Below are 23,729 nucleotides of genomic sequence, written 5' to 3'. Positions count from 1 at the left end.
ACTGTTGAAGGCTTAAAAGGTATTGCTAGACATGAACTCTTTGGCTTTTATGGGTGAAGAATACAGCGCACAACTTCTTTTCCTCAAACCGCATGTGTGCAACACTATTAATGCCTATTATATCAAACTCTTCCTTTTTTTCTGATTGCACTTTGGAAAAATGAGTATTTGGTTGGCCAGCAACATCTGTGGGTGTAGTGTATTTTTATTTTTTAATCTATTAGGAAACTTCAAGTGTCTTTTTTTCTTTGCGAGCTTGGACAGAAGCTTTGTTTTTGGAAAAGGAAGAAAGGGTTTTGCTGATGTTCCTCTGATTTAGTTTTTATGCAGACTTTCTTGTGGAGGCTTTAAACATTACAGTACAGTTTTGGGATTTGTCTTCTCTCAGCTTTATATGCCTTAATTGAATGAACTATGTTTTATTAGGGCATCTGGAAAGAAATCTAAGTGACATGTATGGCTGAATGCCATGTCATTAACACTTTGAAACTGTGTGTTCATGGTAGAAACCTAGACTTTCTTTATCCTTTATATATTGCCACTCTGGTGTCTTTACTGAAAAACTACACTAGAAAGCATTTGCTATAATTGTATATTAAGTTTGTTCTGCAGAAGTAAGAGGTTTTCTTACCCTCCTTGGTCTCTTCATCCAGAGAACTTTATCCAGTTCCATATTTATCTGTGGTAAAGATTTATACCTGGGATAATCTGCCTACTGATTTTTATTGTTTATTATGTTATTTTTGCACCCTTGCTTTTGGTTTTTAAAAAAAAAAAAAGTGATCTTAAGCCGTGGCTAAAAGTTTCTTGATTTTTTTTTGTCATGTCTATACTGCTATTTTAAGATAATGTGATATTCTAGTTCTTAATTGTTAAGCTTGAAAGGAGGACAAAATGGTTGAAGGAAAACATCAAATTAATCACTTTGCTCTATTATTTGCTTGAGACAATAAAGAGAAATGACAACTGTTAGTGTATTGTGCTCACTTCTATTATGGTCTGTAGAGTCAAATGAAATTCTCTTAACAGGCTGGGAGAAGGAATTCTGTTTTTGCAGGGTGGCATCAGCCTGTAGATCAGGTATATTTGGGTGGGAGAGGAGGTAAATGATGTGAAGGAAGGATTCGGGTAATTACAGGTGGTGAACTGGCTCTCCACCTGTATCAGAAAACATGAACCAGAGAGTAAACACTTGATTTCATCTTATAAGAAGTTATATTCTCTGCCATTATCTTTTACAGCTGGGTTGGATGGTTGCTCTATAAACTACAATCCCAAATAAACTCTTACTACTTCTACTGTCTAAAATTTATCAGGGAGCATTTCTCTAACTTTCCTTAAAACACTTAAGTCTGTTTTGAAATGTTTTTTTTTTCTAGTGCTAGAACTGAATTCTTCAAGACTTTTGTACCTGTATTTTTACATAAATGTACGAAAGTAAGTTATAGGTCTTATTTTAGCTTGAGCTTCCCTTAAGCACAAATGGCTGTTCATACCTGGAATTGGCTAGTAAACACTTTTTCTATCTTTGCAAGCTGAGGTTGTAAGGATACGTTCACACTTTCTAATTCTAATGTTTCATTAGAACTACACATGCCCCCTTAACTGTCCCAGTGGCCTAATAATGCAATAGTATCAGTTGCTAGACATGGGCCTTCTCTCCAAATGGTTCTGTTAGAAGAAAAAAATCCAGTATCTTCTGTGACAACACTTAATCTTTCTTTACTTGAAGCTGTGTTTCTGTAATGAAGTGGGTCTGCCCTAAATTTTGAGTTTATCTTCAATTCTAAGCTGCCCTGTCTGTAAAGTAAAACCTGCCTGAGTTTCAAAGCCCCAAATCTGGGGAATGGATGGGGAGAGAGGGGGGCCTTGTAGTAGGAGTTTTAACTGGCAGTGGTTGTGGCAGAGGTGTGAGAAGTGCTCAGTGAGGGTAGGTAGGGACTGCCAGGATTATCCTAGGAATGGTCTAGCGTCTACTGGAAGATAACGAACCACAGATCTGATCAGAACCTAATTGACTATTACACCTTTACTGTGCCTGCAGCATTGAAAATGCAATAATACTCTGAAAAATAGCAACTAGAGAGAAATCTGAGGCTTCATCCTAAATGCCTTTGAACTGTGGTAAAGATGGGCCTCCTGTCAGACTTTGTGGTTCAAGGAAGCAAGTACTGTATGTATGGAGTATGATGGACAAGGGTGCTGCTTCAGTTTGCTCGCTGAGAAAGTTGTGTTTTAAGCAGAAATGTGTATTCTATAAAACTGAAATCATAGTAGGACTTAAGTAACAACTACTAGAAAACTCGTGGTAGGAATAGTATTAGTTTCATATAAGAAACAAACAAAATCTAATCCTGGGGGGTGAGGGGGAGGGAAAAACTGAACAAATAAGGTAAATAGGGTACCACAGAATGCTAAACTTTGTAAGCGTCCTTATTTCTCCTGGGTTTCCTGCAGTTTGCGGGCGCGGGGCTGCTGTGGTGGGACCGCGGGCGCTCTCCCCGCGAGGGCCCCGCCGGGGCTGACGCGGGGCCGGCCCGAGGAGCAGAGAGGCGCGGCCGCCAGCTCCCCGCTTCCGTGATGCGGCCTTCGGCTGGAAACAAAAGCGCTGTCCAGGGGAGTCCTCGGCCTGTCGCGGTGCGACTTGTGAGCGTCTGGGCGCTTCGACTTCTGCTATTTAATCCTTTAATAGCGGCGCGGCTCGGCAGCCGTTAACGCGCGGCGCCCTCCCCGGGCCCACTTCCGGGCGGCGCCGCTGTGGCGCGGGCGCGGCGCCGGCAGGGGGCGCCCGGGGCGGCGCGCTGCGCTGCGCGGGGCCGCCGCGTGTCCGCCATATTGGCGCCCGCGCCGCAGCCGCTGCGCCTTGTTCGTGCCCCGGCCGCGGCGCGGGAGGGCGGCGAGGCCGCGAGCGGACGGAACCGAGCGGCGCCCGTGCCCTGCGCCAGCCGCCATGGCCGGGAGGCCGCGCGGCCCCTGAGGGAGTCCGAGCAACCCCTTCTCTGCCTGCCTCCCTGCCTGCCTCCCTCCCTCCTTCCCTGCCGCGCGCGGCGCGGCCGCCATCAGCGGAGAGCAGCCGCCCGGCCCCGCCGCCGCTCCCTGCCGCGACATGGAGGCCGTGAAAGCGTTTAACAGCGAGGTGCGTAACCCCCTGCCCGCCGCGGCCTCCGCCCGCCGCGCCCGCCTCGCCCGCGCAGGGGGCGGCAACCGCGGGCCCTGCCGCCCTGGGCCTCGGGCCGGCGCGGCGGAGAGCGGCCTCCTCGGCGGGCGGCGGGGAGGAGAGCGGCTCTGCGGGCAGGCGCGGCCGGGGAGGCCTCTCCTGCGCCCCGAGGAGGGGCGGCGGGTCCCGGCGCGGGGCCTGTTCCCTTTGCCGCGCCGCTCGCCTTTCCTGCCGCCCGCCGCCGCCCCGCTCGCTCGGCGCAGGCCCGCAGCGCGAGCCCGGCGCCTCGCGGAGCTGCTGCTCCCGAATCTGGGGGCGCCGACCTAAAGGCCTGGGGGCTCGGACTGAGATCTGCGCTCGGGAAAGGCGCAAACGCCGTTTGCTTGTTACGTGGGATTTACGTGCTGCGCCAAAGCGCTCGGTTGACAGGGTTCTGAAAGACCCATAAACGCGCAGTAACAAGCTCAGATACTGCTATAGAACTTGGTTCCTTAATGCCATTAGTTTGTTACTCTTATTGCAAGATACCCCTTCTCACCACTCTGTTATGTTCCATGGTATTATAAGACTTTTTTTTTTTTTTTGGTAATGCTTATCTTTGAAAGCTAGTGTGAAAACAAGGAAAATAAAATCATTTACGTATAAGAAGGTGCATGTCCTAAGAAAACTAGACTTATATTACAGATCTGAAGTATCAGCTCTGGTTACAATGTATACTTTTCCAGACTGCATGCATATTAGAGATCCTGGATTGCCCTCTCTTTGCCCTGCGTATGGAAATGGCATGGTTTTAATCACTTAAGTAGTACAGTGCTGTCTTGTTTATTTTTTACGAATGTTAATTTGATTTGTAGTAGAATGATGTGCTAGCTGTGCAGTTTCTACAAGCCAAATTAAGATAGGATCTGCCTGTTTTAAAAGCCTTCCTGATAACTCAGGTGCTTGAGCAGCCATAACTGAGGTGTCTGTGTAACTCTAGGTAGAACATGTTATGCAAACTTCCAAGTAGAAGATACTATGCTGTGGTCACTGGAAGAAAAATAAATGCTAGAAACTGTTTTTGCTCTATTTTATTTTTTAATTATCTTAGATATCATATTTTTAGAGCTATGGACAAAGGAGAGCCTGATGACAAGAAAAAAAGGGTGCACAAACAGTTCAGAATCTTTTTATTCATTCACACCTACATGTGTGAGCAAAAGTCTTCAGTTCCCTACTGAGGAGAAACAAAACAAAACCTCATGGCTAATTTTCTGAGCACTTAGGTATAGAGACTGTCAAAATAGTTAACTCTGAATAATTAAGCTGAGAGTTGTACTGGAAAAAGTAGAGCTTTTGGATCTTGGCTTCAGTCTTTGAAATGCATCAAAAAGAGTAGACTTTGGGTTGTAGGAAAAGCAAATATGGAAGATTAGGCTATGATTTCTTTAACCAGCTATTTTCCTCTGGCACAACTGGTACATGAATAGGTTTATGACTTGTCTTTTGTTTTCTTTTGTTTTTCTTTGACCTTTATATTTGGATGCTAGGCTACACTGATTTTAAAGATGCTATAACCCAGACCCTCATCCTGGAAATAAATGGTACAAAACTTGCTACATTTTAGGAAACCTTAATATAATTGGTAGCCGGTACAGTGCCTCTGTACCAAGTACAGAGCTTCACTTCAAACTGAGTTGTCATGGCTGCCTCTGACTTAGAAACATTCTAGCATTCTAGAACTGTGAAATGATTAATAAACATTTAAAATAGCTGAACTATATGAGTCCATAGATTGTACTGAGTACTCTATCTGAATACTTATGTTTAACTTTTGATTTTTTTTGTACTACACTTCTAAAATTCTTTTATACTTTTTTAATGTTGTTTTAAGGTCATGTTAAACTCCAGAAATGGAGTTTGGTTCTAGAGACTTTTGTCTTAAAATAGATGCAATTTAACTTTAGCAACTGATGGACTAGGGTAAATCTGTAGAAAAAACTACCTCTCTCATACAGTTTGGATTCAGTTAATAATCTTACAACAGTTTATGTAACTTAACTGGCGAAATCCACACGACAAGTTTAGAAACAACATTATAGATAAACACTGCTGATTGGGAACTTCTGTTTTTTTGTTTTGTTTTCGAGGAAGGAATTGTATTTGGGTCCTGCAATGAAACTGAAGACAGCTGCCTGCCTGTGCACTGTGACTTATTTCAAATGTGTGGTTAAGCCGAGTAGGATCCAGTCTTATAGCTCTTCTGTGTGGCAGTCGTCATTGAAGTGATTAACATGGGCTTGTCATTAAGTTGATTAGAAAGAAATATTTCAAGTATGGTGGCCGCCTCCTTTGAACTCTGACTACTGGAAATAATGCCTGCTCTTGGGAGAAGTTGTTCCGTAATTAGTGATGCTACTTGGCATTGTCGGGCTTGTACCAAATTGTTTAGAGAGAATTAGCCCTGAAATTTTCAGTTCTAGGAAGGGTGAAGTGAAAAACAAGAAGTAATGCTCGTAGATAAAAACTTACTTAGTATTATTATTTGTCGTAGTTGGTATTTTACTATTTGATTAAAAATGATTAACAGTTGAATAGAAAAATACAGGATTGTGTAGGTGATTAAATATATTTTGAGGTAATTGTCAGGGTTTCATACTGTGCAGTTGTCATCTGTTATAGTTGGCATCACGCATGATAACCACTGAAGAATGATTTTGCTCCAGGTCTTCCCTCAGGCTCTGAAGTTTTACTGCTAAGCACAACATCAAACTCAAGAACAGACCTTGATGGGACAAAACATCTTCAGATGTTCTTTATATGTTCTGTAAAATGGATTTTGTTAGAAAGAAATCGAGATAGACCAGAGGCAAGAACGTGTGCTGACACAACTTCAGTACTCAGATGATAATAGTTTACTTGCAAACTTATTTCAATAATTAAAATGCAGTATTTGTTATATGTAAAGAGTAGCTGTCAGCTGGATGTGTAGCCATTGTAAAATTGGTTTCAGGTACTGTGCTTGAAAATGAAAAAAGTAGTTTATGTGCTATACTCCCCAAAATATTCCTGAAGTAATTCTGCTTTTTACAGTGATAAATTTGTATTTCCAAATTATTTTTTAGCTTTTATTATGCAAATAATGTATACGGACAACATGAAAGGAGATAAACAGAATCTTTATGTCTGAAAGCATATATGCTTCTTACTTTTTTCTGGATTTATATTGATTTCCATCTGTAGAATATATTTGAATAGGATTAGAATCCCATTTAGGGAAAATGGAAGTAACAGGTTGGTATTAAATACAATAAAAGTGAGAAATTGATGCATTTTTTGTTAGGCATGTTAACTGCATTTTTAAGTATTGAAGAACAGGAATCTTGAAAATATATATATATACACATATGTATGTATAAAAGTTAAGCTGAAAGAACAAAGTCAGCTTAGAGGCTATTTCCTTCAAAACTCTCCTATAGTAATGCGCTGATCTCTTTGAATTAAACACAGTATTTCTGTGCATTTAATATTTTTCAGTCACATAATATTTGTTATCCGTCCACATACAGGCACACACCTCTACTGATTTCTTCAAGCCTTACTCTGTGATGGTGCCCCTGCTATATTTTTGCATGGCATTTATGTCAGAAAGAAAAAGTACAGGCTATGTTCGCTTTGGGGAAAATCATGGAAAATTGCTTTGCCTTTTTCTGTCTAAATATCTTCCAGGTTTTGAAGAACCCTAAATAAAACTGTTTCACAGAACTGCTAGACCTGAGGCACAACTGATGCCAACATTAGTTGTCCCTCACAAGGGTCAACATAAAGTGGAGTCACAAGGAGCATCTGGTGTGGAGAAGGGCTGCGAGGGCTACATAATATGCTAGGATGCGATGAATAAAATAATCATTGTTAATTTAGAGTTAACTGGTGCTACCGAAATAACGTAAGTGATATGGACATAACTTCAGTGATTATGTGGGTGCCTGTATATTCTTTTTGCAGTTAATTGCCTATTGGCCACAAGTATGATGATACTTCTTTAGGAGATATGTTGGTGGTGGGGAAGAGTTCAGTCAGCTGCAGTTTCAGAACTGTAACATTTGCAAATAAGCCACATTTTGATTTTGGAACAGTGGAGTATAGAGACAGAGAAGTATAGAAAACTAAATCGACCATTTTGTTTTATAATACTTTGTTATATTAGCATATTCTAAAAGACAAGGAGCTATTTTTCTCGAAAGAATGCCTGTTGATTCTAAAGTGAATAATAGTTTATCACCATAGACATGCTAAATAGAGTTTCAGCATGTTTGATGCACCTGAAACATCTGCAGAACATTTTTCCTAGCTGCTGAGAAAGTGAGATACTGTCTTTTTACTCATCTCTCCTGTTACTAGTTTCAGTGGTGAAAGAGTACCCTTCTTTCATATCCTGTGCTGTTTTAAAGACTTCTGTAACTGTGATACATTTGAAGTTTTCTTGATTAATTTCATGTAATCATTTAATTAATTATTCCTGACAGAAAAAATGAAAATATGTAGAGCAATTATTAGTGAAATTAGAATATTTTACCCTGCTGCTTCCCAGGATGAGTTGAATTGCAGTGGCTCTTGACTATCTGTCTTTTGTTAATGGGACACAGAGAAAGAAAGCACTTTCTCATCAGGAAGTAGCAAATGAGACTTTGATGTTCATCTGGTTAAAAGTTTCCATGTGTGCTGAATAAATATTTACAGTTTTAGTATCAGATTCTCATAGACTGATCTGACCTTTGGCTTTCTCTAGAAATCTTGAAGAATCTTGAGTTTTACCTTTGTAAATATATGATCATACAAGGATCTGTTAAAGGACCAAAATGCTGGTTTTCTTCTGTATATATCTTGCGCAATACCGTCTGGTTTTGATAATTTGTCCTCATTTCCTTTGTGAAGAAATAGAGGGCAGACATTGATTATTCTTCTGCCTTCCATATGCGTGCTCTAAATTGGTTCTTAAACCTGATTTAAATTAGATCCCTGTTTACTTGGGGGTATAATGTAGATCACTGGATTTTGTTAATGCTTTTGAGTCACTATTTGATAGTTAAATATTTGTGCTGCTTGCTACTCGTGTAGGAGAACAGTGAATCATATTGCAGTTTAACACAAATGCAGGTGTGAACTTGCATGACCTTAGTCCTTTGCTCATCACATACTCCTGAGACCTCACTTGTGCTACAGTCTTTTGCAAAATACTTGAGATTTTCTTTACAAGTTTTATTTGAGTTTGCCCTAAGCAGTCTGTTTTCCTCTGGCTATAAGAGCAAGCTTCCGTAGTCAAAATGACTTTCTTAAACAAACAAAAAACTAGGAACTTAGGACAAAAGTATTTGAGAAAGCAAGCCCTAAAGCTTGGACTAGACATTGGATCATTTAGATGAGAGTCTTTCTCATTTGGGAAGAGGCCACCTTTTTTTTTTCTTCTCTGTAAAACTGGTCCATCCTTCTGTCTCTGGATACCTCCCGAGTGGCTGATTCAGCATTCTTTAGATTCTGCATTCCTGGCCTCAGCAAAGACTGATGTAACTTCATAGTAAGGCCTAGCACAGTAGTGTGTAACTCGTCAATTTTTATATTCAGATTTTGGCTAGCTTGTCTTTGAGCTCAATGAATAATATTAGTCCTTGTTCCTGTATCACATTTTTTAATGAATTGCATGTGTATTTCTTCCCTTTTCTTTCTTCTTTGAAATTGTTTTTCTACTTTATATGCTGTATTTCTCTGGGAACAAGGACAGTAGCAGCAATCAACTACACATTTTTTTAAATCTACTCAATAGTTCGTTCTATTCTATAGATTAACTGTTCAGTAAAAGAGCAAGCAGGTGTGCTTGCAGGCTGTGACTGCACTAGTTTTTGTCTATATTTGTCCCTCACAGTTCTACTGAATGCCTTCGCCTTGCTTATTGTGAATATCTGTCTTAATCATAACATGAGTTTTGTTAGGGTGGAGTAAATAACCTTTTTCTGAACACCAGTGGTACCTCCTGCAGGAGGTATTTTATGGAAGACACTGAACACAGTTGTCTCACATTACTGAATTGGAATTTCTAGTTGAAATAGCATGTGTTTTTGAAAGGATATTTCAGAAGATCAGTCTCCGTGTGTATTTAGGCCTAGGTTTCAATGTTTCTATGCATTAATTCATTTAGATTTGAGTGGCAAGGGTTTTTTTGGTGTGGAAGGTGTTCTTGTTTTGATTTATTAATTACTTTTAAATGTGCATCTTTTCCTTCCATCCCTATTTTTCTGTAGGTCATTTTCTCTTTACAGAAGCATAAAATACCGTGAATTGAAAGCCATTCCTTAAAGAACTGTTGGTTTAAAAATCCTGGCCTCATGGCATGGCTTCATGAAGCTCTAATGACAGACCATTTAGAAATTATTAGACTAGATAAGATGGTACAATTTTCATATTTTGATATTGATGGGATTGCAATTTTTCAAAGGGAATTAATTGTATTTATAAATGTCTTTGGATTTTCCAAAGGTTAAGACCAAAGAGCTTATATTAATCAGATTGGTCAAAACCCACAGAAAGGTCTGATCAGACTAGAGTTTCTCAGAATACTCAATCTTCTATACATATTAGCAAACCAGAGTTGGTTCTCATGAAAAGGCAGTAGTTATTCTCTGAATCTGCTCTACTACAGCTTCCAGTAACATCTTAGTCTTTATGGCATGGTTGCCAGATATGTAGTAGTTATTGCTTCTTAGTTTTCAAAATCTTAAATTGAAACACTTAACAGGAAAGGGAAAGCATTTCTATAATGAATATGTTGTTTTGGGAAATCAACCTGATCAAATGGTGGTTTTGAATTTAGCTTACATTATGACATTTCTTTGGGAATGGAGGAAATGTAAACTAAGTTTAAAATCTAAGGAGAAAATATAATTAGTAAGCTTTTGTTGTGTGCCCTAAAGTCAGTTGCCAAAAAATATGCGCAGGTCTTTGATATTTGTAATATTTAGGAATTGTCCTTATATTCCATGTCTCACAATTGTAGAGGCATGATTATATTTAGACTTTTTTAAGATACATGACTTGATACTGCAGCACATTGTACCAAGTAATACACTGCAACATGAACAACGGGCATTTCTCAAATGTGAACAGCCAGTGCGTTAAATCCTGCACTTCTATAGAGAGTGTCCTTGTGCTTGCACTTTCTCAGTTCTTCTGTAGAATTAGCTATAGAATCATGATAAAATGCAGTAATGTGATCAGTAATATTAATGTAGAAAATACAGAAAATGAAATGCTCCTTTTATATTCCTTATTTTTTTCTTATGCAATCTGCTTTCAAGGTTCTTCTGAACATTTTGATCTGCGTTAGGTCTGAGGTAAAGCCCTCAATCTTGCCTAGTTATTTTAGGTGATAAATGTTTTTTCTTCTAAGCTTTTTGTTCCCTTGTAGTAATCCCCCAAAGTTCATGAGGGAACTTGAAGAGTGAAGAGGGGAAGAAGGATTATATTTTATGGCTTATAATGGGCTAGGAGCAAGTAAAGAGGCCATTCTAAATTAAACGTCAATTTCTTAGTTGCATGTGATCTAGGGAACTAGACATGGATCCAGATGTTTTCTTTAAATTCCAGTGTTATGTTCATAGTCTATTCATGCAAAGCAACACTCAAACAGATCGATTTTAATGCTGTCAAATACAAGGGTGCACATTTAGAGGGGAAAAGGTACAGGTTCTACTTACAGAACTCGTAAGCCTTCCTTGAAAGTAGTAACCAAAGAGAATTTAGAAGATATGGGAAAAAACAATTTCATGTTGGTGTGAAGAGAACACTAGCTTTTTGTGTGACAGTGGAAGAGCTACTAAGATTCTTGGATGTAAGAAGACACATGTACGATAATAAATTTATGTATGTTAGCTCTAAAAATACCATACACTACTAAAAATATTTTTTAAAAAGAAATGAGTACTGAAAACATTTTCAAAAAACATTTAAAAAACAGAAACAAATTAGAGTTGGAAAATAGTTGGGGAGGGAGAAAGAAAGATTTGAAAGAGTTTTTCCTTTACCCACTCTGAAAGAAGCAAGATACGACTTCATTACATCTTCTAGAGGGAAAATAGAAAAGTATTAAAGAAGAAAATATTACTAGAAATAGTGCTTAGAGCTGGAGTCAGACTTCTGAAGTTTAGATGCTCTTTAAAAAATAATAAAGGTAGTATGTTCATTTTATCCGTAATAGCCTGAATTCCCTTTTGGAAGGCATGTTTTGGTAAAATGTGAGGTATGAGGATGGAGTAGCTTGTAAAGATCTCATCAACAGCAGAGTTTTGGAGCTTAGAATATATGCCCTATTTTGCCTTTGGCTCTAAAATATGGAAAGTAAAGTGGAATTTTGTCCATTTTGCTTCAAATGGCCAAGGTCCAGTAAATTTGAAGATCATAGGTGTGTTTTCTAAAAATGAAGTGAATGGGAGAAAGATTGTGCAGAGACAGTGATGATAATACCCCACCTCCTTGCAGGCTAAAATGTTTCCGGTTAGAGAATGGCTTACTGTCTTTTCATCTTGTTTTCCCCAGTTGCTCATGTGCTCAGTTAGGAAGTATATTCTGAAGTTCTCTTCAAACAAAACTTTGTGGAGTGGTGTGCAATATGACTGACATGGGCCTTAAATCTATTGAAATTGTGTTCTTGGTGCCCTTTAACTATTTTATGTATACTTTTGTAACTATTCTGTATATAAATGAAATGCAAAACAGTTACTAGCTTATCAAACACATTGACTTTATACATAGTCAATGTACATATAGTTAAAATAACAAAATATTACCCATATTATTAAAACCACTATATACATAACGTACTTTTATTTAAAGACACTTTGTGTGTGTTACTATAAACCACATAATCTAGCCTTTAAAACAATTGTTGGTAAAATGGCTGTTGTTGGGTTGTAATTCTCAACAGCTGTCTTTTTTTTTGGGGGGGGGGGGGCTTTGATGCCTTGTATTGTCTTCTATTGATTACTGCAAGAAAAGAATTCTTCCTTTTTCCTCAGTGCATAGTCAGATACGTGATGGGGAATATGGAACATCTGCTGTTCTAATCATCCTGCATGCACTCCTGAGTCAAGTGTATGGAGCGGTGGAGTGCTGAAGGGGTTAATATAAAAAATACTGCTGGTAGACCCTAGTGAGCATCAAGAAAGCTTCCTATTCACGGAGAAATAGGCTTATGTAACCCTTAGATAACTTTCCCTAGAGAATAAATCTCTGGAGAGAGTATAAAATGCTACATAATAGAAGCTTGTTGATTTTCATTCCTTTTTTAAAGCAATGACTGACAATTTGGAGGGGGGGGGAGGGGAGGAGAACACGCAGAGATACAAATATTTGGTGATTCAGTGACTGTTTCTTGTATTGGATTTATTTCTAATGGAATTGGAATATGAAATAAGTTGACCTAATTCTTTAGGTTAATATGTACTAGGCATGGCCGATCGTTTATTTTGTCCTGTGAATAACAAATTTAGGACTTGCTGAACATTCATTGCATACATTATCTGGTTAGTGTTGTATCCTGGTAGCAGTATGACCAAGAGCTGCAGAGAGACTGTAAGGATCTGTCCTTGCTAGTACTATTTATTGTGACTGTAAATGGAGGTGTCGGTAGTTGATTGCGCAGGCATTGGCTGGTGATCTCTTACATAGTGACTGATGTGAGTACTAAAGCAGGCAGCTTAATACTGCTATCAAAATATTAATTCCCATAGCTGTTGTAACAGCAAATATCTCTGTCATCTATATGAATATCAATTTCTTTGGATCCCAGGGTTTTTCTGAGTTTCCAAGCCTTATTGCGAAATTAGTCTTATCCCTTGCCATTTTTTTCATGTTGGCTGTGGCCAGAGATGTGAAAAAGGATACATTATTTCATGCATCTGAGGTTCAATAAAATTAATACCTTACTCTATGTGTTTATTCAGGATACTAAGTACTGCTTGCATGTTGAATAAGAGTGGTGAAATATTTCAGAATGAAATGCCGGCCTTTCTAGAAATGCCACTGTAGCATTGTTACTCACGGAGGTGGGACAGCTTGCTGTGTAAGCAACTAACTAGGTAGTTACTGTGTGTGTGCTGAGTGGTTAAACTTGAGAAAACTTAGACAGCAACTGATCTTCATTCACTGCAGTGACATGTAAATTGCAGATATTAACAATAAAATTCAGTTTCAGTGTTTTTAGCACTCTTTGAAATACAGTTTTACTACTAAAACTATTTGCATTACTGCACAATCAAATTTTGAAATATTCTGCTGAGTTCTCAGCCTTGCCCTACTTATTCTTTGGAAGACCATTTTTCTTAATAGAACTAAAATAAAACACAGAGCAGAAATTCAGTGCTTTAACTATAGCATCAATCTGATCTGTCCGCAGTCTTCAATGTATAATTTATACTTCTCATTAAAACTTTGAACAAGCCCTTTTTTTTTTTTTTTCTTCTCCCTTAACTTTTGAAATAGGACAACAATTTATATAAAGTGCTGTTGGAAGAGGGAACTACTGATAATCTTGTTAATCCTAACACTTATATATACTGGCGTATTGGCTGTTACCTAGTTAATTAGCTCTCATTATCATTGATTTTTTGCTGTAAAGTGATTAAATTGTTGTGTCAGATAGAGGAAAACATAAAAGTGCGAACACAATTGGATTTTTCCGCCGACCTGCTAGTTTTAAGGATGAATCTACATTTAAGTAGTAGAATCTGTTTAATTGGTTGCACTGGCAGACTTGCTTCGCAACGAGGTATTTCGGGATCTGAGTCTTCTTTCATTGTCCAAGAAAGAAATATAAAATTCTATTAAGGAGAATTTCATCTATTTCCAGGTAATAAGGTTTGCCTGAAAAAATGGAGAGTGTAGTGCAAGAGAAAAACTTGTGTTAGTATGTGATAGTAAAAGCAATGTCATAAAGATCTTCTTGACCAATGTAAGAACGGAAGAGATAGAGGTGATAAGAAATAGCAGAATTTGAGTTTGTTTAAATAAGTAGAGAGATGAGTATGATAAATTGAGGAAGAACTGATGTGGCTTTTATTAAGGAAAATAATGTAATTTATGTATTGGAGTTATTTGAAAGTATCAGTAGGCATGCAGATACATGAGAAGCGGTTGATACTACTTACTTGGATTTCCAGAAGATGGTTGACAAGATCCTTCCACTGCAGTCTGAAAGGAAGTTGAGTTGCTGTGGAGTAAGGAGGAGTTCTGCTTACATGTAAAGCTGTCTACTAAAAAGAGAGGTGGGGAAAGTGTCCATATGTAGAAATGAATTATGAAATCATGATGGAATCCTGTTGGAATCTGTTCTGTGCTGGAAATACACACATTTTGGTGCATTCGTAAATGTTGCGGAAAAGGGGCAATAACGGTGCAAGAAAGTTTGACAGTATTAAGTTATGCAGGGTAGTGATGGTGGAGAGACAGCTATGAAGGATTGTCGAAGCACCCTGCTGTACTGACATTACAGGTTGCAGCTTAATCAAGCTAAGCATGCAGTAGTGCACATGGCGGGGATGAGGATGAAAAAGGCAATTCTTGAATTGTATACCTGGTGATGGGCCTCTAAGATGACATCATTTGGTAATTGATAAGGTCTGGTAATTGAAATTGTCTGTTCAAAGCTCAGCAGTAGTCAAAAGAGCAAGTAGAATTCTAGGAATTATTAGGAAGAAATAGAGATCTCTTATGCTGCTGTTACACATTTATCTTCTGCCACTATCTCTTATTTCCACCTTACAAGACTGTACTACTAGAACTGCATCTTGCAGTGAGAGACTAAAAGGACAGTTGAGGTAATGGAACAGAAATTACAAAATACTAATGCTCTTTTCGGGTTCTACTCTGGTTCAAGAATTGTTGAGTTCTGGGTTACTGGTGGCTAACATGATATACAGTGAAAGTATCATTAAAAGGGCAGTTCTGTAAGCATCAACTTAGATGCTGTAGGAGCTGGAAAAGGGACCTGTCCTGTTTGATGTTTGCATGCACTAGATTCTTGAGCATAGCACTGCTCGAGTTTCCTATGCGAGCACCTGCACAAGCCTCTGTGGTTCAAATCCCTCATTGAGGAATTTTGAACTCAGAATCCTGCTTGCTACGAAGCAGAATTCGTTAGCAGCATAAGCTATCTTTGCTGTGGGATTTTTCATCTTCTTTTGGCAGTAAATCCTGATACTTGATGTTTTAGTGTTATACAGGGCCAGTAAGTTGGATAGGTGGCGTGCAGTTTATTTGGGCAAGATTTAGAGGTGACTGATACGCAGGCTATGCTGGAGATTGAGGAGGAGGAGTTACTGAGTACCGATGGAGACATAATGCAGGGTTCACCTTTGTCTAGCTGTTATGTTTCTGTATAGCTCTCTTAGGATAAGAGCTTGTAAAGAAGAGAGGAAAATCTTTTTTCTTCTTCTTCTTTAATAATGCAATGATGAAACAGTTTAAGAAGTGGGCTTACAGAAATGAAATAAAAATACACTCTAGCAATTGCTTGTTTTTTAGATCAGTTCCAAGACTATTTGATAAGCTGTTGTGTGCTTGTGGCGTCGTGGCTGGCTTTAATTCTTACCTTGCAAGATCATTACCCTGAGAATTGCTTTTGCTGAGACAGGTTAAGATTTGGTTTTTATATTTATAAAGATATATAGACTCATTTTGTCCCTGAAGTGCCATTCTGGTTCAAGCCTCCCTCTTTTTCTGGGTTTTATATTCAGCATTTAATCGAACATGAATACTTTTATCAAACAACCCCCATCTAGTTGTCAAAATGATGATGTGCATGGGCATGGCAAGGAAGAATCATGCTACAGCCAAGCAATAGAATAAATCTCCCACCTCCCCCCAAACTTGCTGAAAATTAGTGCAGTAATTTCTCTAGAGGTAAAATGTGATGGGAAGATTAAAGCTCTTTTTTATTTTGTTATTTCCAATTTGGTTTGCAATGTATTTGAAGTTGAGTATGTTCAACCACCTACAATACCTAAAGTAGCTAGTTCATTCTCTTGTTCACAACTTTAACATTTTTGTAGATGCTGCAAAAATTTTTATTTTAAATTAAATGCACCGAGTTGAAAAATCACTGACACTTTTTTTGTTTTTTCCTGTAATGTGGAAGCCTTTATTTTGCTGTTCTTTTTGTCAGGGAGAAAATAAAATTATTCCCTCAAAGTAGTATAGGAAAACTATTTAATGCTCTTTATGACTTGGTTCTTTAACATCTGTTTTTCCAAAACAGTTCCAAATTTGTAGATAGCTGGTGAATGGTTATTAATTTTGTGTGGACTGGCATGTTCTTTTTTGTTCTGGTGCAAAATCAGTTCTGAATAAATCGGAAAAAGAAATTGATCTTATGATATATCAGGCGGTTTTTGAATTAGATTTTGAACAGATATGTGCATATGTCCTCAACAGCTGAGAGAGATGCTGTGTTCTCAGAGCAGTTTGTGTTCTCGGAAAACACATTTCAAGAAGAGCCCCCAGGCTGAGCCATTCACTGCAGTAGTGCCTCAGATTTTAAAAATAATTTTCTGTACTTACTGATGTTTCCTATAAAAGAACTTCAACTATGCAAGTCCTTCCAGATGAGAACTTATAAAAATAACTACAGAAAAATGTTTTTGTTAGTAGTAAGATATCTTTTCTTCTTGATGATCAGATATTTAATGAAATACTGATTTATTTTTATTTTTCTTTCTTCCCAGGCGGGCATTTGATAGGAGTTCATGTTTATCGAGGAAAGTAAATAAATGGCTAATGAGTGGACTTAGGTAGATTCTCTACAAAGCACACCAAATTTTATAGCAGCTCAACTGTAATGCATGTTTTTTGAAGTTTGTGGGATGGATTGTGTGTATGTGGACCTTTTGTTTTCTTCTTCCGGCTTATATTGTAATATAACCAACATATTTCAGAACCTGGGCTTTATCTGCCTCTTGAAGATTATAGCAGGTTACCTTTGACCTTGAATTAAACGATTTCCACTGTGGGGAAAAAAAATGCAGCTGCTTGATGTGATAAGGCTCAAACTTCATTTGAGTGGGTTCTTTTTGAAGTGAGGCCTGTGTTCTATAATACCCTGCAGGTTACTAACCCCATTTTATACAGTTACTGAAAAGATGTTCATTACAGCATCTGGATGAAGACCTGATGGTAGTAAGTGAGTCCCTTTGTTCTGAGGCCCACCAGAACATCTCTCCAAGGTGTGCAATTCCCAGGAATATAAACCTAGAGCCACCTTTACCTGCTTGACTTGCCCTGCCCACAGTAATCTTAAATGCAGGCCAAGAGTCCTGGTTCTTCCTTTAGAAGCTACTGCATAGTTTTCATTATCCCTAGTGATTTCCTATGAACCTTGGAGACGGGAGACGAAGGCAGAAATTTTAGTGTATTCCAGTTGAGTGCACTGTACGTCAGTACAGTGGCCTAAATAGTGTTTTGGTCATAATATTCTGTTTTCCCTTTTTACTGCCTTTGAAATCTTTCTGGTTCACTATTGACATGATACTTTAAAAGAAATGTCTTTTCAATCAGCAGATCTCATTCCTGTATACCGATAGCTTCAGACCCAATGTCCCCTATTTCATGTGTTCTTAAACTTATTTAATCTGCTATTTCATTACTTATTAGTATCACTTGTTGTTATCACCTCTCTTGCAGTTTTTGGTAGTCAAACTTTATCCAGAGTGCTGTAGATGCTCTGGAAGTACAGAGCACTGGAGCTTAGCTTTATTGTGAATGAAATGACTTTATTCAAATTGTTTGTCTTCTGTCTTTAAAGAGAAATTTATCAAGCTATTTATTTTGTCCTTTTTTTGTTTTGCTTTGTTTTTGTTAAATGTCTTTTGATGGTCCATATTGGTGAATTATATCACTGATTTCTGTTGTCTGCGTACTCATTGTGCCTTGAAAGAATTTCAGTAGCTTGAGATGCGGCCTTCCCTTATGACGGTTGTGTGGAGTTATCTGGTTACCTGCTAATTCTGCGCTTTCAATAAATATTTCTGATACAAGTGTCAAACTTGGCCGGTCTCTTCTTTTCTAAATGTCTTCTTGAGCCCTTCCCGAAAGGTATTTTACGCTACAAGACTAGGACTGTTCCAAGTGAGAATTCGCCGATCAGAGTTAGTGGTTATTTCCTGAATGCCTTCAGAATTGAGTCCTGACCGTTCGTTATTTTTCATTTTTGCTTATTTGTTTTGTAGCCTCTTGTTAAACATACTTCAGGATGATTTTGATGTGAGAAGTCTCCACAGTTTTTCCTTAGTGAATAAATCTGAAAGCAGGGCAGGGGCCTTTTTTGATAGGGCTTTATCTCTTGAATCTTTCTTCTTCTGCTGGTTTGTTTCTGCCTGGGGCAGGAGGGGAGAGCCCTCTGTTCCTTCTGTCCCTTGAAAAGGGCTTGTTGTTAAGCCCTTTCTTGGTTGTTTCTCAACCTTTGCTTTATTTTTCACATTTAACCATCTAAAGCTTACAGTCTTTTTGCTTTCTTCATTTGGACACTACTGATTTTCTGTAGGTATCTTTTTGCTTCAGGTAGTCTCACTGACTTTACTAATTAGTCATTTTAGCATTTTGTTTCTAGTTTTCTAAAGACTTTTCTTAATGCCAGAGCAAGCAGTGCCGGTGAGCTGATTTCTAGTAAACTGTTTAGACTAAGCTTTTGTACAAAAGGCATACAAGAAAAATGAGCCAGAAGAGCCAGAGGAATTCTTAAAATTAAAAGAACATATATATTTTTTAGCTCTTTACTCTTGTATATTATACTTCTGAATAAACTGCAGGTTTGTTTCTTTTAACTAGATTTAAAGAATGTCAGATTTCTTTAAAGGCATGCTGTCATAAATATCTTTCATGTGTGCTGGAGATGAACCCCAGGTTTTGTTCCTGGAGGGGCAGTGAAGCCTCTGCTGAACCAACGTAGCAGCAGAGCAAGTGCAATAACATCCCTGGGTCACTTCATAAGCGTAATAGGTGAATTTGGTGAAGCCTGAGCCAGGAAAACGTGTGCTGTCATTTGATATACAGTTAACACAAACCAGAAAACTCGTATCATAATTGTCTTTCTGCTATCCTGGGTAGAGTAATGAGATGCTATCAGTATCCCGGCCATGCTGTTTTCTGGGGACATGCGCTGTGATGTGTGGTGGCCAGGCACCTGGTGGCCCAGGGTCCCTGCTTTGCAGGGAGTTGTGTGTGACCACTCAGTGCTTCCCAGCACTGCGGTGGCGCTGGAGCTCTGAACTGCCACTTCCCCTTTTCCTGATCATTCCAAAGGGATGGACTGACCAGCTGTGGTCCCGCCAGAGCTTCTGCTAGCTCTGTGTGTCTGGTCACAGAGCTGCACTAGTCCTGTTCTCCTGGGGGTGCTCTTGGGATTGGCGAGGTGGCTTCTCGGATCTAGGCCGATTCTGATATCACGCACACACATACTGGGAATTGCTTTTCCTCATAGCTTGGGTTTTGAGGATGTTGACCAGGAATATCCAATCCAACTCTGCTAAGGCATTTGCAGGAAAGTCAGCAAATTGCTTCCGGCACTGCAGCAGCAGCAAAGCAATTCAGCTGCACTTGCATGTGATTCCCCCTAAGCTGGTGGGCAAGACATGGGTGGCCAGCAGCCTGGCGTGTCTCCTGTGAGTAGCTGAAGTTTGAGCACTGAGCTATTGGCATAAAACAAAGAAGCAACTGACTGCAGTCTCATTCTCCTCTTCTCCCTCTTCCCTAATAGCAGTTAACAGCATTTATATCTTTAAATTCTAGAAAGTTTCTGCTTTTTGTTGTGTAGGAAGCACCTAAGCGCTTCAGAATATTTTGCACCAATGATTAAGCATCCTGTAAAATAACAGGTTTGGGGTTTTTTTTTAAGTGAATGCTTGGCTATGAACTGATAATAAAAGTTCTTCTATTTTAGTGGACAGGGCATGTGAGTGGAGGATTGTGTGTGTGTTTGTTTGTTTGTTTGTTTTTAAATAATAATTAATGGAAAAACTCTAAATTTTCCTGAAGGGACTTTAGGGGTTTTTATGCATGGGCATTCCAGTATCAGGGCTTTATTTTCAAGGTAATGTGCTTTTAAGCGTGTTTTGTAAACAAAAAGATAACGCAGGTTAAGTCAAGAGCCTTAAAACTGATTTTGTATCTGATGATTTTGCATATCAAAGTAGCAAAATACTGGACAGTCCTAAGTTTCACAGCATACAGGGCTGAAGGAGCAAAGAGCAGTGTTTTTTCAAAGCTACATTCTGTGAATAATTTGAGGTTTTCATGGCAAATAAGTAGCCTTGGAATAGGGATTCCAGACTTGGTGTGAAGCAAGGAGCTGTATTCAATTACCACCTATGAGTTGTAGCTATGAAGGTAATTTATGTACAGTTCACAGCAGCAAAGTTCTGATAAAAATTGCCATTCTGGATTGCTTCTGTTCAAATAAAATGAATAAAGCTCCATTGGGGAAAATTGATGCACAATTCCACTACTACTGTGTTGTGATTTTTTTGTTAGTTAGATATTAATGGAGCTGCGTGACTGTATTATATCTGAGAATCCAAACAAATGCTTGCTTAAGCATTTATATAACTTATAATACATTGTTTCTCTAACTCAGTGAATGAAGTAAGTATTTTTTCCAAATCTACTATTTCAAGTTACTACTTGTTTCTTTCTCACTGGGCTGGAAATTTTGTTTAATGTTGGGGTTTTGCTTTCTTGGCTTCTGCAGGCAGATGATGACAGATAGCATAAATATTTGGTTAAAAGTCTGTTTTGCTTGTATAAAGGTCATCGTGAATACTACTGTAAGCTTTTGCCCTACAAAGAAAACCTTAAGGAAAGTCACCATATTTGTGTGTTTTCCATGCTACCTTTGTTAACTCTACCTGCAGCTGTCTGCTGTATTTAATGTTAGTAAATCTAGCTATACAGTGACCATGGCAAAGTAAAACCTGTTACCTTTTAAGCATTTGTTGTATTATATTTTTGTGCCTTTTTATTTTTTTGAATAAGGATGTCTTTTCTGAGCCATTTTTATTTCCCTGAATGGGGATACCTTTTCTGATATAAGGTATAACTGAAGTAAAAATGAAAAAGTGGTATTTTCCTTTGACAAATGTGTGTGTGCGTGTGTATAGGTTTACTGTTTGACGGTTACAGAATATACTTCTGACAAATTACTTTGTTTTCTTTCTTTATTTTTTCCTCAGTTGTACTCGCTAAATGATTACAAGCCACCTATTTCCAAAGCTAAAATGACACAGATCACCAAGGCGGCAATCAAGGCTATAAAGGTGAGAAATTGGCTAATGAATTATCATTTTCTCTCCATTTCACATCTCTCAAAATAACTGTGTAGCTTAAAGAACTTGCTGCTGGAATCTTTCCTCTCTTTTCTGTATATGAATTCCAAGTTGTGATTAGATGTGATGGTAATGGACTTTCAGGGGTGCAGTAGAGGGCTTAATTTGCTATTTGATTTTCATTTACTGATTGTCATATGCAAGATGGAATTATTCAAGTGTTGTTCTTGGATTAAATCTGAAAGGGATTATTTTTTCCTGTGTTCAAAATGGAAACTAGGATTGCCCAAGAATTACTATAATACTAAAAAAGGTTTACTTTCCAGGAAGTTAAGGTATGTATGCCTTTTCAATTAATACAACTGTTAAAAAGTTTTATTTCATACTCAGAAATTTCTAGCATTTCTAGCTTTAGATATGCATTGTTCATACATATTAATTTTCATGGTATTTTGATACAAATTGATCTAAGTTTTGGTGTTATTATATTAAAGAATTCTCTTGCCACAAAATAAAATTAATTATTGATAGCAATGAAACAGAGGAAATAGCACTGAAGAACAAGGGAGAAGAGTATCATGTCATTAATGTTAACCATTAGAACAAAAGACAATTCACTAGAAGCAGGATAGATGAAAAAATCTAGTTTTCCAGATATTAACTTATGGCTGCCAGTGTACTACGACTATTCCTTGGGATATTTAAGGTTAGGTAAACATGTAATTGCGGTAAAAACATGTAATTGTACAGGGCTTGATCACTATGCAATGATATGTAAGATTAAAAAAGAATTCTGAAGTAAAAGTTTTTGGTGAATGTGATCTTTCAGTGCTTGTGTTTTTAGATAAATAAAGGTTTGGGCTATTAAAGCAAACTTGGAAAATAAAGAAAATATGATGAATTATATTAAAATTGGGATAACATCTGCAGTCATGTACAGTGAAATAACTGTAGGTTTTTGAAGGAATAACTGTATTCTCATACTAAATGAGTACTTGTTAAAATCCACTTAAAAATAAAGAACTTGGGTGACAAGAACAAGTGAGGTTTAGTTTTCCTCATGCCATTAAATATTGAAAGACAATACACTCAGCTGTAGTTGTTGAATTGTTTGTTAGTCAAACAGCATTTCTCATTCTGACTTTACTCTAAGTATTGCATTACTTGAACAAGTATGTGCATTTTCAGGTTTTCTCCTCTGTTGAAACACCTTTTTTATTTTCCAGTTCTACAAACACGTTGTACAGAGTGTTGAGAAGTTCATTCAGAAGGTAAGTAAATCACAGATTTTTTTTTTTTTTTTGTGAGCACACGGAAAAGCTCATTTCCTTTTATTCAGAGTTATTCACACATTAGCTTATTCCAGTTTTTATTAACATCCAGTTTTTGCTAGCAATCAGCTCAGATCATAACCAATCATGCAAAAATGCAAATAATTATTCTCATTTGGTACTTTGATATACGTTGGTCTGGATGATACTGATACCGTCTTGGGACTGCTTCTTTGAGTATATTCATTTAATCTTGATATAGGCTTTTAGTTAAAATCTACTCCCTGTAAATAGCTAAGCAATAAAAAAGCAGGGTGGAGGAGGGTTAGCAAGTGATAGTTGCTTTTACGTTTTTCCTCTATTTTCTTTTTTTTTCCCATACATTTTAAAGTTCAAGGGAAGATAACCAGGCTCATCTTTTTTTTTGTAACATGAGATGTAATATTTTGCTTAGTGATTCCTTCCTGTAAGTTAAAACCAAAAAAATATAATTAGACTAACATGACTTTTGGGGAAAATGTGATATTAATTTAAAAATTCTGAGCAATAGAGAATTATATTACACTTAATTTTCTTCCAATAAGTTAATTGCTCTTGGATAAAAGTGCATTTTGCTTGCTGTTGGAAATGCATTCCAACTTGTGACTCTTGTCTCCTTGTCCACACTGCACTGGATTGCTCAGTTGATAGCTTTTTGTACTGAATTTTTTCTGCTCTTGTAAGTAGTAACAAATTATGATCAAATTGCCTCTTTATTTTCTCCAATTGCCTCTTACGGGAAAATTCAAGTAAAAAGTTACAGTAAAGTTTAATATCTTTTTATTGATGACTCAAAGAAAGAATAATTGGCACACTGGGGAGGAAGCTACACATACCAACACACACAAAATACAAGAGAGAAACCTGGGAGGATTTGATGCTGGTAGACTGGGCTCTGCATTAGAGATAATGAATTTACAGTGT

The 23,729-nt window shown here is 38.0% G+C and overlaps 1 protein-coding gene across 3 annotated transcripts in view; it reads left to right on the top strand.

The window, feature by feature from the left end:
• Positions 1–2,892: 2,892 nt before the first annotated feature.
• SCAF8 (SR-related CTD associated factor 8) overlaps positions 2,893–23,729 on the top strand; it is an 82,860-nt gene continuing 62,023 nt past the window's right edge. For all 3 annotated transcript variants that reach the window (XM_088519603.1, XM_088519604.1, XM_088519602.1), the window contains exons 1-3: positions 2,893–3,136; positions 21,403–21,486; positions 22,722–22,766. In XM_088519603.1, coding sequence (XP_088375729.1) covers positions 3,107–3,136; positions 21,403–21,486; positions 22,722–22,766 — 159 coding nt within the window. In that variant the 5' untranslated portion in view covers positions 2,893–3,106. The remainder of the gene's footprint in view (positions 3,137–21,402; positions 21,487–22,721; positions 22,767–23,729) is intronic.

The sequence above is a fragment of the Tinamus guttatus genome, unplaced genomic scaffold, assembly GCF_059628265.1.
Source record: "Tinamus guttatus ecotype Peru unplaced genomic scaffold, ASM5962826v1 Tinamus_guttatus_pri_ptg000063l, whole genome shotgun sequence".
Taxonomy (NCBI): domain Eukaryota; kingdom Metazoa; phylum Chordata; class Aves; order Tinamiformes; family Tinamidae; genus Tinamus; species Tinamus guttatus.
Note: the sequence above shows the minus strand (reverse complement) of the source record. Positions and strands in the feature narration are given on the sequence as shown.